Source organism: Moschus berezovskii, chromosome 14 (genome assembly GCF_049115385.1).
Source record: "Moschus berezovskii isolate FMDL1 chromosome 14, NW_MosBer_1.0, whole genome shotgun sequence".
In the NCBI taxonomy this organism is placed as follows: Eukaryota; Metazoa; Chordata; class Mammalia; order Artiodactyla; family Moschidae; genus Moschus; species Moschus berezovskii.
In genome coordinates, this window is record NC_142473.1 from 32,937,314 (window position 1) to 32,950,627 (window position 13,314).

Genomic DNA, 13,314 nt, shown 5'->3' on the forward strand with positions numbered 1-13,314 from the left:
ATCTCCTCTTCTAGGTGACAGCCTCCTAGGATGGGATGTTGAATGGCCCCAGCTAAACAAGCTGAGAAATCAGCATCGTGCAAACAAAATACATTTAAGATTAACACAAAACATTTTGCTCTGTATCTGAAACATAGCAATCTTGCGATTTTATTTTTCCTCTCAGTACAGAGGGGCAATATAGCCAATCCCTGCTTCCAAAGATATGCCTGTCCCGTCCTCCAGCTCACCACCAAGGCATGTCAATCTCCCCTGACCATGTGACATCAGCATTTCTAGCATACAAGAAGCATTTTATTCCTCAGAGAATCCCTCGGGTGACTTAGACATCCTAGATTAAAAACTCAAAGCTTCTTTGAATCAAGGTATCTTTTGCTTTCAAGTCACCACTTCAAAATAAGTGTTTTCAGTGTACACACCTTCAATCTTGCCTGCATTGGTTTGACTTACACATGGGCATACTTGTTTTTTGAAACTTGTTCCATATCGTTTGACAAGTTGTTGAATGCTTGCTCTTCTCCAGGAGTATGTCGCATGGTTCTTGAGAATGGGTATTCTGGTAAGCCAACAACTGAGCAAATACCCCTAATGTGGTCTATTTTAAACTACCAACATTTTAACAATTGTTAAAATTTTCTAAAAATTTAACAACCAGCTCTTAAGGTGTGAGCTGGCTCCAGTACACCTCTGAATCTATGCAGATTTTTGCTGGGGTACGGCTCAGAGATGAATGGTTACTGGGTGCCGAAAATCATAAACCACCTCCCTTCTCTTTCACATGACAGCTCTAGTCTTATCTGTACACACACACCAAAAAGTAGCCAGAAAGTGCAAAGAAGTTTATTAACTATGATGTCGTAAAGATCTCAAGAGTTACAACGTCTGTGCATATGACCAAATAGTGCACATCCTCCTACAACAATTAACAAACAAGAAACAAAGTGAAATGCAGCAGGTAACAGTCCAACACTAGAGTCAAAAGGACGGAGTTGCCTCTTCTAGCAGCAAAGTTTTAAATTGTGCAATTAAATGAGAGTCCTGTGCCACACCCTATCGGTCTTCTTACAACTCCCCTTTGGAATCATAACTGAGTGACACAAGAACATGCAGATTCAGGATTTGGCCACCAGAATTTTTTCTAAACAAGGACATGAAACATTCCCTTGTGAAGCACAGGGCCCAGTTTAAGGGCTGCAGAGAATGTGCCCCCCAAGAAGCTTGAGGTACCAGGTCACATGGGAAACACAAAACATTTTATAAGTTCACATTTGGTAACAGAATTAAGAGCTCAATGCACATAATTCATAAGGTAATGGAGCCACAAGTAAAGACTTCAGCAGCCAAAGAAAAATTCTGAAAGGCTTTAACCCCCTCTGAAGGTTCAGAATTCAATTCCCTTTCTAGACAAGGCTGGTCTCCATAAAGTGTGATAAGAACTCATGGAGAAGCAAAATGAAAAAAAATAAAAAGAGAGAATAGCACCTTAGAAAATATTAAAACAGTAAATTAAAAAAAAAAAACCACACTTTCTCTTCCTTTCATCCTTAAAAGGCAGGTATCCAAACACTGCTTTGTGCTTCTTTGAAGAAAAAAAAGCTATAACTCAGACCCCAATAAAAGACTGACGAAGGAGACTGAGAGCAACCTTAAGACTGTGATGTGACCACAAACCCATGGAGCAGATTAGGAGGTCAACTTACTCTCCTACCCTGAAGGATTTCATCATTCAGTCACTTAAAAAGGAAGGGACTGATTCAAACCATGATCAAGGCTACAAAATAACATGACCAGGCATTCACACAGCACTATTTACCTAAAGTGATAAACATATCCCACTGGATGAATCCTTGTAACATGCCTTAAAGGAAATTGCCAGAAAATTCAGTCAAAATTGGTCCTTCACTGAATGGGATATAACTTTACCTAGGTTCCTATAACATCATCTCTTTCTCAAAGAATGAGGACCCACAAGAAGTCTTTCTCATAACTAGATCTCTATCTTTAAATGTCCTAGAGCCCAAATTATCTACTCTTGTTGCTCAAACTGCTTTCCTTTCTGCATTGAGGTGTCAGACTAGACTGTCTCACTAGATTGGCCCCAGACAACCGCATACTTAACAAGTAGCCCAAGACTGTGAGACTTAACCACTGTAGATGCAGACTGACAATCTTGCTTCTGCCTCTTCTTTCTTATATGATCAGAGGTAAATCATAACATCTATTAACTAATCAGACTCTCTCATTAATGGACTAGATTAACATAAAAGGCCAGGCCAAATCTATGAGACGGAATAACCTAAATTTTTAAAAATAGATCTTAGCAAAAAAATATAGTTATTTTTGTACAGCATACAGTACATTGTGCTATAATATGGAAACCTCCTGAGTCACCTAGCAAAGAATCACAGAAAGGGGCTATCCTGTTAAAAAAAATCAAATTATGAGAGACATTTTTTGTCTTTCATAATTAAGAAGCAAACTCTATCCCTCTATTACAGAGGACTAGACAGTCAACCCTTCCTGCTATGTCAAACATATTTCTTAATGGCTTATAGAAAATCCCATGTAAATTAATATTTGAAATAATTTGGTGCAGTAGAATGGAGGAAGTTGATAGAAAGTATAGAGAGAACAGAAGAAGGAAGTATAAGTTGTGTATACCCTCACTTCCTTATCTCAAATATTATGCAAAAAAGGGTTTATAAATACCTTCTTTCACACATATTTTCTGCATTTTAGAAGAAAATTTTTAAGAACAGCATAGGTTAAAAGATGATTTCATTACAAATAACTGGTAAAGTTATTTTACTTATCCCCACTAAAAACCCTATGAAGAGTTTTTCTTGCCTCTGATCTGAAAAGTCAAGAAGGAAACCATAAACCACTCAGCTGTAAGAAAGTAAAATAACAAATTGCACCTAGTGAGAAAAAGAAGGGAGCCCCTCTATCTCAGCATTTCTTAACTGTAAACTGTTGACACTTTAATACATTAAAAACTCAGTCAAATAAACCACTGACTCCTGATCTTACCATCTCTAAAAAACTGGGGTTATAAACTCCAAGCCTCCCAAACACTGATGATGAGATAATTAAACCAGTGAGTATATGCTGTATGCTAACTCACAGCTGAAAATATTCATGGAGCAAAAAAACAAAGAATAACTATCCCCAAAAACATTTCATCCAGGAGCACATCAGGAAGCTCTAAGATCCATTTCATTAAATACATATATGTATATTGGTATCAGCAGTGTGGCCAACATCTAGGATTCTCCCTCATAAAAACTGGAAGAAAACATGTAATACATTCAAGAGCAAAGACTAAACAAAAAGTTATCATTCTATTTAGGAAAAGAATTCCTTCATTCAATTAGAGTATAAGTTATTAACAGGGGTAGTTATGAGTCTCTTCTGAGAGTTTTTGAACAGTTTATAAATACAAAAAGAATATTTCCTCAATAAATAAGTCACTCCTAAAGTTTTACTGATGACTTCCAGGATTCTCCACCATTATTGTCCAAGTCAGCTCCACTTCTCTGGGAGGCTTTAGCTGCCAGTGGAACGGAACATTTTCTGTTATTAGATGACTCTTCTATCATGCAAACTTCCATCAATATGTCTCTTCGTAGTCTGAATCCTGGAAAGGAAAGAGTAGTAGTTGCAGTGTGTATATGAAGTACATGCCACAGTCAGAATTCAGGTAAAGACCACACGGTAGGGCCCCCCAAATGGAACCCAGCTAGGGGCTTCATTAACAGTAAAATGGCACTGACTCAATCCACCTAAATTTACTAAGTATTTAAAATTTAATATATCCAAACTCAGCTCCTGATCTTCTGCCTAAAACTTGTTCCACCCACAGGCTTGTACATATTAGAATATGGCAACCCTATTCTACCATTTGCTCAGGTCAAGAACTTTGGATTTATCCTTAACTCCTCTCATTTGTTCACAGACACATGCAGCTCGTCAAGAAGTCCTTCTGGCTTTACCTACAAACTATAACCAGAGAACAACCACTTCTCACCATCCCCACAATCAACATCTTGGTCCAGATCAGCACCCTTTTCCCTCACCTCCATTATTGCTAAAGTCTCCTAAATGGACTGTGTTTCTGTCATGGTCCCTCATCACCTGTTTTCAACACAGAAGCCAGAATGACATTTTTAGCACTTAAATCAGTTCAGTGTTCTCTTTGCAAAAACCTCCAGTGGATTCTGTTTCAGTAAGATTGAAAGTCTAGGTCATTACAGTCATGCAATGTTCTATAAGATATGCCATTACCTCTCTGAAGAAATGCTATTCTTTGCCTTGCTCTCTTCATTCCTGCCACACTGGCCTCCATGCTGTTCCTAGAACATGCCAATCATGGCCCCTCCCCAGGGTCTTTGCACCGACCATTTCTTCTGCCTAGAATAATGCTCCTCCAGGGAGGCCTGGCATGCTGTGATTCATGCGGTCGCAAATAGTCAGACACGACTGAGCGAATGAACTGAACTGATGGTAGCCATGTCTCTTCCTTCTTGTTTTAGATGTCTGTTTGAATATCATCCCAATGAGGATGCCCTCAACCATCCTATTTTTTTTGGCCACACCATGTGGCTTATGGGATCTTAGTTCTCCAACCAGGGATTGAACCTGGTCCACGACAGTGAAAGCATCTAGTCCTAACCACTGGACCACTAGGGAATTCCCCCAACCATCCTATTTAGTATCACACCTTCTTATCGAGCCATTCCATCTCCTTTTCCTATTTTATTTTTTCTCTATAGCATGAAGCACTATCTGAGACACTATATCTTACTAATTTTAAAAAGATATAGTTAGCTATTATTTGTACCCCAATTTAAGAGAAGGTAACATTTCAACTGTGTCCTGGAGGATGAGACATAACTAAAAATGTTGTGTAGTTTCAGGCGTACAGCGAAGTGATTCTTTTTGTTTCTAATTTTTATCTTATATTGGAATACAGTTGATTAACAATGCTGTATTAGTTTCCGAAAAATGATTCTTTTTCCTTTTTTTTTTTTTCAGTTTTTATCTTCGAATATATTTGATTAAAAATGTGTTAGTTTCAGGACATTAGCTTATTTTGTGTTATCAAAATATTCAAATCCCAAAGGGTTTTAATTAGATTCTATCCCCTGGCACTATCCACCTATTTCTCAACAGAGAAGCCACTTATAATACTCAAGTACATGAGAGAAAGAGAAACAAAGAACACTGCAATGAGTAATTGGGCTGCAGTCATCTGGCCAAGTGCTGAGCTTAGCAGTAAGTACAAAGAAGGCTCAAGCTTAAACTCAGAAATGACAGGTATACTTCATATTAGATCATGAGTTGCTTTTGACCTGTTTTCAACAGTACCACATCAGAAAGCCTCTTCTCCTAGGATCCTGGGGCAGCTACGCAAGCCTACCAGTCACAGCAAGTGCTTTCTGCAATTTCAATCAAAACTCAAGCCTTCCAACATGGGTATTTCTTATGGACAAAACAATCAAGTCATCTAAACAGTGATATCACTCTAATTTCCTGGGAAAAACTGAGGCTCAGCAGAAAAGCTTAGTTCTACAGGCTTTAGGTTCAGCCAGCTCTCCCAGTATGACCTTAGCAACACAGGACACTCCTCTTTCAGGATGCTCCCTGTCAGTCAGCAGAGGCTGCCTACACAGTCCCCTTCCCTAACCTAAGGACACCACTCAGTGCTCACAAGACAGAAAATAAAATAGTGGTTAGAATTGGGAAGGGTCCCCTGAGACTAAAATGCTTTGGGCAAAGACCTTGGTTCATACTTTGCTGTAGACCTACCTGCGTGTCCCCTGCTTCTCTGAGGACAAAGGATTACCTTAATTAAGCAGGAAAATAAAGCATGAACAGTGAACAGTGAAATGGCATGGGCTTACCACACACTCGGCACAACGAACACAAAGCTTCGCCATGCAGTCATCCCCCTCCTGGTCAGTGCTGTAGAAAGAGGACAAACCAAATATGGACAGTCACTATCCTTAGCAGTGACTGTTAAGAGGACAAGTGTTGAAGTCAGACAGGTGTGGTTTTAAATTCCAGTTCTGCCACTTACTAACAGGGTGACTGGGCAAATTATTTAAGCTCCAGGAGCCTGTTTCCTCATCGACAAAATGCAGGTATTACCAGCTACACTTAAAGGATAGTGGGGAGGAGTATATGCAAAATAAGCAAGTGTAAATCATGGACCACAATGCTTGGCACATAGTAAGTGATCAATAAATAAGAGCTAGTAGCAACTGTTCATTTAGAAATATACTCGGCATCAACCATGTCTGGGCACTGTCCCTTGAGCTCATGATTTCCTGAGGGTGAGAGACCCATTAGAACGTAACAAGAATGTCACAATACAATGTGATAAATGTTTTCATAGAGTTAAAGTCAAACTGCTGCAGCAGCAAAGGGGAGACAGAGATTAGTTTACCCTGAAAGAGTCAGGGAAATTCAAGAGAAGGAGAAGCTGCAGAAGGGTCTTGGAAGATAAGGAAGAGTTTTCCAGGCAAACAAGGGAAGGAGGGAGGGGAATCCAGGTGAGAGGGAAGCACACTGAAAAACAAATTTTTTTTTTTAATATCTAAATCGGGCTTCCTTGGTGGTCTAGTGATTAAGAATCTGCCTTGCAATGCAAGGGACACCAGTTCAGTCCCTGGTTGGGGAAGAATCCCGCATACTGTGAGGCAACTAGGCCCATGTGCTACAACTACTGAGCCTATGCTCTAGAGCCCATGCTCTGCAACAACAGAAGCCCCTACAATGAGAAGCCCATGCACCACAACTAGAGAGTAGCCCCCGCTGGCTGCAACTACAGAAAGCCTGTGCACAGCAACAAAGACCCAGAGCAACCAAATGAATAATTTTTGTTTAAAGATCTAAATGAGTATAGTAGGTTTGGAGAAGGAAACAGCTCACTGGAACCAGTGAGAAGAAACAATGTGATTCAGGCTTAGATCATAAGGAGGTCTTATTAGACCATGTTCTTTGCCTTGTGGGAGGCCACAGATTCCTTTAAAGGGGACTCTTACTCCCATTACATAAATGTGTACATGCATACACACACACACACACAGAGAAAGATTTTAGACTCTCTCAAAGTAATATTTCTCTTCCAAGGTTCCAAGCCCCTGAAATAGACAATGGAGAATCAACAGAGTTTTATGTAGACTTTTGCTACCTTTTTTTTTTTTTAGTGGATTTGTTCTTAGGGAAAATACTGGATCACACCTGCTCACCTGCTTTTGATAATCAGAATCCAGTTAACCTCCTTGGAGCATTTGCTGACCAAGAATAGTTCTCGCTTATTTAAATTATGTTGCCCTCCATGGCTGTTCTAAAGCCTCTCTCACTGCTCAGGCATTTCTGTCAGCTTGGTGCCAAAATAAGGAAAAGGAAAAAATAATTGACTTGGGGATTTCCTGTTCATTTGGAAGGAATGACAGATTCATTTCAGAATTTACACTCTGACCCACAGCACTGGACAATCTTATTTCCAAAAAAAGAGACTAAGACCATGCTATTAACTCCTCTCTTTCTCTCCAAATTAATATCCACAAATTTCCCTTTCAGCAGAACTGAGGTCAGCCTGGAAGAAAGGAAGGCATGGATGCAGAGGTCTGGTACTGTCCACAAAGCACGGCTCGGAAGACGGTTGACGGCTCAGGACTGCAACTGGACTTACTCATCTGAAACCTCAATAGACGACTTCTTATAGCCAGACTTGCTCCTCTTCTTCAGCCCCGCAGACTTCCTTCCCATTCTCACCAGTAGCAGAATAACCACTACAGTTGAGGGAACGAAGACAAGAATGGAAAGAAGGGCCACAGAGGACAGCATCGTGCCAAAACCTGAAGGAGGGAAAGAGAAGGTGAAAGAGAGGGATGTGCAAGGTGCCTCCGATGACAGGAGATAGTCTTACTTTTGCTCCAGTTTTCTTCTGATTACAAAAGGAATAAATTCACGGTAGAAACACAAGAAAACACACAAAAATACAAAGAATTAAAATTTACCCATAATCTGGATACCTAGGATCAACACGTCAGTTATCTACCTGTTCACTCTTCTTTCTAGGAGTATGTGTCTGTTTTATGTTTTGGGGTTTTGGCCACGAGGCAGGTGGGATCTTAGCTCCCCTGACAGGGATGGAAAGCACACCCCCAGCGTTGGAAGATGAAGTCTTAACCACTGGACCACCAGGGAAGTCCCCAGGAGTATGTGGGTATGAGTGGGAATACAGGGAGGAGACTATATGTTCGGAAGTGTAGGCCATACTTTACGTACTTTTTCTAACCTCTTTTTTATTTACTATACAAATATTTTCCATAAATATTCCATGCATGTGTGATTTTTTTCCATTTTGTTTAGTTTTTTCATCGGAGTATAATTGGTGGCTTCTTTGGTGGTTCAGACGGTAAAGAGTCCACCTGCAATGCAGGAGACTCGGGTTTGATCCCTGGGTTGGGAAGATCCCCTGGAGAAGGAAATGGCAACCTACTCGAGTATTCTTGCCTGGAGAATCCCATGAACAGAGGAGCCTGGCGGGCTATAGTCCATGGGGTCACAAAGAGTCGGATACGACCGAGTGACTAACACACACACACAGACAGTTGCCTTACAATGGTGTGTTAGTTTCTGCTGTACAACAATGTGGGTCAGCTATGTGTATTCATATATTCCTTCCCTCTTGAGCCTCCCTTCCATTCCTCTCAGTCATCACAGAGTGCCGATCTGAGCTCCCTGTTCTCTACAACGGTTTCCCACTCGCTGTCTATTTTACCCATGGTGCGCATGTATGTCAATTCTACTCTTCCAATTCATCCCACCCTCTCCGTCTCCCACGGGGTCCACAAGTCCCTTCTCTAAGTCTGTGTCTGTTTTCCTGCCCTGCAAATAGGTTCATCAGTGCTGGTGTGACTTTTTTTTAAGGGCTGCATAGTATTCTGCATACTGAATAATGTATTGAATCAATCTGCTAACGCTGGATATTCAAGCTGTTTCCAATTCTTTGAATCTATGAGTTATGTAACGATGATCATCCTTGTATATAAACGTTCATACTTAGCTCTATTTTTTAAAACATTTTAAATGGAATTGCTGGATCAAAGGATATATAATTTTAAGGTATCTGATTTATACTATCAAACAGTCTGCCAGAAAAACTATGCCAGTTTCTACTCCCACCAGCAGTATAAATGTGCCCATGTCTTTGAAATCTATGAGTTATCCTAAAAAAAATAAAGGGAGGGGAGAAAGAGACAGAGAGACATACAGAAAGATTTGAGAAATGACAAGGTAGCTATAATGAATCATAATGCAGGTCTCTATCTCTAAATCTTTGGTTCAAATCCAAACAAGGACTAGAATGACCACTCAATAGTCACCAGGGAATGGTGGAAGAAAAAAGGTCAGTCCTTATCCCACTCATGTTTCACACTGAATGCAAACAGCTGCTCTTTGCAACAGAAAAGAAATGTGCAGCCTCCATATTTAAAGCAGGTACCCTTTCAAGCCTCAGGCAAAAACACAGTCTCATAACTGAGGGTATGAACACATTAGGGAAACCAGAATGACATCTGTTTCGCACAGATAGCAACCCTCTATTTACTCAGGGGTTTGCGTTACATTCCACAAGACTCTGGTCACCTGAAATGAAAATTTAAAGAATCATGGCAAAACTATGACGATATTTGAAAAAAAAAAAAAAAAGCTTTAGTTTGCAAAATAAAGAACTCATCTTCAAAGACAATTCAAGATGGCAGAATGTTCTGATAAAGATAAGGTAAGTTCTGCTTATCACTGATCTCTCCACAAACCACCACCGAAGTCCCAGAGCACTCACTGAAGCACAAGGTTGGTGGCAGTTAGCTTACCCCTTTCTGTGACTGTCAGCTCTGTCGCCGGAATATTATGGTGCACGTCCGGGGGGTTTTTCACAGCACAGCTGAATGTCCCATTGTCCTTCATGGTAGGATTGCTTATGCTTATGGATGCATCCCCTTTGTATACATCTCCAACCCAGGAAATCCGATCCCGAAAAGTGCCCGCTGTGGTTGGGTACTGGAAAGACTGATAATGAAAAATCTAGGAAAGCAACACCATGAGGAAAAAAAAGAGTTAATATGGAAAATGCAATGAAACGTAAAGCTAAGTAGGTCCAAAATAAAATACAAATGTATAATGGGTTTTCCCAGTTGGACAATTTTTTCTTACACTTTGTTCACTTCCGTACTATAGGTTAAAAAGACAGGTTTATGTAACTTGTCCCCAAAACAGTCCTAATGAAAGAATCCAAGGATTCTGATTCTTGAACCTCTTCTCCCCAAAGTACTAAAGTAGCAGGTCTCAACTAGGGGCAATTTTGCGATCAAAACATTTGGCACCATCTGGAGATATTTTTTATTGTACTACTGGTATCTGGAGGGTGAAGGCCAGGGAACATTGCTGAAAACCCTACAGTGCATAGGCTAGCCCCACACACAAAGAAGTATCTGGATCAAAACGCCAATAGTGCCAAAGTCGATAAATCCTATTCTAAAGCAGCATCTACTATCATACGGTACTTCATGGGGTGCAATCAATCTCTACACATTCACTCTTCTGACCTTCACAACAACACTGAACATGGGGCAGATGGGGAAACAAGGCCAAAAACAAAAAATTAAGTGAGTTACTCAAAAGCGCATAACGAATAATGGGAGAGGGGAGATTCTTCATTTATCCTCAAAATCGCCAAGAGTCTATAACAGAAGCTTCTCTCAAGCCATCTATCTCGGAAATTAATAAAACCCCAAGTCAGATGTGTGACTGGCTCTCAATGAATAGACACTGAATTAAAACAATTCTGCTTCGGATTGGTGATCACATACCTAATCACCAAAAAACACCTCATTACACCTGGTGATAGGTTGGGCAGGCACTACAATACAATATCATCTTTCTCTCTTATGCAAGACTCTAGCCTTTCCTCATTCTTTTCTTACTTGGTATCCTCCCCACTTAGGAACCCAGGCTTTTACAAACGCTGCATTGCCCAATTTTGAAAAGCAATTTCCCAGAGAAGACACTAAATCACTTCCTGGTTCAGGCATTCATTCAATGAATACTTGTTGCACACCTACTACATGCCCTTAGTCACTGTGTTTAGCAAAATGATACAGTGGGATTCAGGCAGGGATTTACCAGCTAGTGAGAAATACAGATATTACTAAACAATACCTGTTTACTAATTGATTTACACAGCTGGAACACTCTTTTGAGTGTTCCAAAGAGGGAGGTAAAGAATACCTATCACAGATTATCAGCATCAGCATAAAAGGGTTTAAAATTCCTTATTGACAAAACAATTTTTGTTCAGAAAACAAAGATCATGGCATCCAGTCCCATCACTTCATGGCAAATAGATGGAGAAACAGTGGAAACAGTGGCAGACTTTATTTTTGGGGATTCCAAAATCACTGCCGATGGTGACTGAAGCCATAAAATAAAAAGACACTTACTCCTTGGAAGGAAAGTTATGACCAACCTAGAGAGCATATTAAAAAGCAGAGACATTACTTTGCCAACAAAGGTCCGTCTAGTCAAGGCTATGGTTTTTCCAGAAGTCATGTATGGATGTGATAGTTGGACTGTGAAGAAAGCTGAGCGACGAAGAACTGATGCTACTGAACTGTGGTGTTGGAGAAGACTCTTGAGAGTCCCTTGGACTGCAAGGAGATCCAACCAGTCCATCCTAAACGAGATCAGTCCGGAATATTCATTGGAAGGACTGATGCTAAAGCTGAAACTCCAATACTTTGGCCACCTGATGCAAAGAGCTGACTCATTTGAAAAGACCCTGATGCTGGGAAAGATTGAAGGCGAGAGCAGAAGGGGATGACAGAGAATGAGATGGCTGGATGGCATCACTGACTCAGTGGACATGAGTTTGAGTGAACTCCGGGAGTTGGTGATGGACAGGGAGGCCTCGCGTGTTGCAGTCCATGCGGTCGCAAAGAGTTGGACACGACCGAGTGACTGAAATGAACTGAACTGATTGACAAAACAAAGCCTGCTGTGAATCTTCAAGATTAATCTAACCTGTAAATTTCAATTTAAACTAGTGATACTCAAATCCTGTTATCTGATTAGTTTGATAGAATCCTGACTGAGCACATAACTGCAACATAGCATAATGCAAACTTTAAGGGTCCAATAATTCCAGCTTGGGTGCGTTTGCTGATTTCCTGACTAGCCTCACAAAAAGGTTTCAGGTGTATAGCAAAGTGATACAATCATATATATATATATGTGTGTGTGTGTGTGTGTGTGTGTGTGTGTGTGTATTAACAAAAGTAGTTCCCATCTTTTGATGGGGTGCTCATGGTTTATAACATAAATGGCATTATTTTGAAAGAGGGATAACTTAGGTATGGCATTGGGTTTTTTTCTTTTTGCAGCTTGAGGCAGTTGTAAAATAACTTAATGTAGCTTTTTACAACTGTGTACTCTATAGTATTTTTTCATTTGGTGAAATTTTAACTGTTAATGTTTTTGGCATTGTGCTTTGTACCATTTATTAAATACAAATAAAAAAAAAAGAAAGGAAAACCAAGTATTGTTTATAAATGCATATATATATGGAATATAGAAAAATGGTATAGACAATGTTATTTAAAATAAAAATTAAAAAAAAAAAGCAGTACCATACGAGAACTGCTGTTTGCATTTCAGGTTTCTACCCCTAGAAAATCCCCATTGTTTACTCTGTCCTACTTTTGACCAAGGAAGAAGAGTCATATAAAGTCAGCCATAGTTTCCTGGCCACTCAAAATAAAGTGACCTATTTTAAGTCTAAAATAATTAGCCTCCAATAAAAAAAATTTAAAAAAAAGAATAAAATGCCTAGGAATAAACTTAACCAAGGAGGTAAAATACCTGTATTGTGAAAATATTAAAACATTGATGAGATGTTTTCCCTCCGTTAAAAAAAAGAAAGAAAAAGGGACTGCAAATACAGCCTTGCTTCCCTCACTGGAGCCACCTCCACTAAAACAACCTACCGGGACACCTACTGTAGCCACTGGGAGATGCTACATGGCATTCAGTAATGGCTCCTAAAAAAAATCCAAAGCTTACACATTAAAATCAAAGAGAAAGTACTTCCAGTGAAGGAAACAGGATAACAAACAAAGTATACTTTCAAAAACACAATCTTACATACCGCTATGACATTCACATTCTTGATAAAATGTATCCTGACCTAGGATGTTGCTGGAAGCATACAGAGAAAGTATTTTTTAATAGCATTGCAATCTTCAA

General features: G+C 39.8%; 1 protein-coding gene across 1 annotated transcript in view; it reads right to left on the bottom strand.

Annotated features, from left to right (window-relative positions):
* Positions 1 to 13,314, bottom strand: part of MPZL3 (myelin protein zero like 3) — a 27,237-nt gene continuing 13,923 nt past the window's right edge. Inside the window, exons 3-6 of the mRNA XM_088842962.1 lie at positions 9,888 to 10,098; positions 7,700 to 7,865; positions 5,904 to 5,964; positions 1 to 3,637 (exon numbers count right to left, since the gene is read on the bottom strand). Of these exons, the coding sequence (XP_088699088.1) occupies positions 3,611 to 3,637; positions 5,904 to 5,964; positions 7,700 to 7,865; positions 9,888 to 10,098 (465 nt within the window). The 3' untranslated portion in view covers positions 1 to 3,610. The remainder of the gene's footprint in view (positions 3,638 to 5,903; positions 5,965 to 7,699; positions 7,866 to 9,887; positions 10,099 to 13,314) is intronic.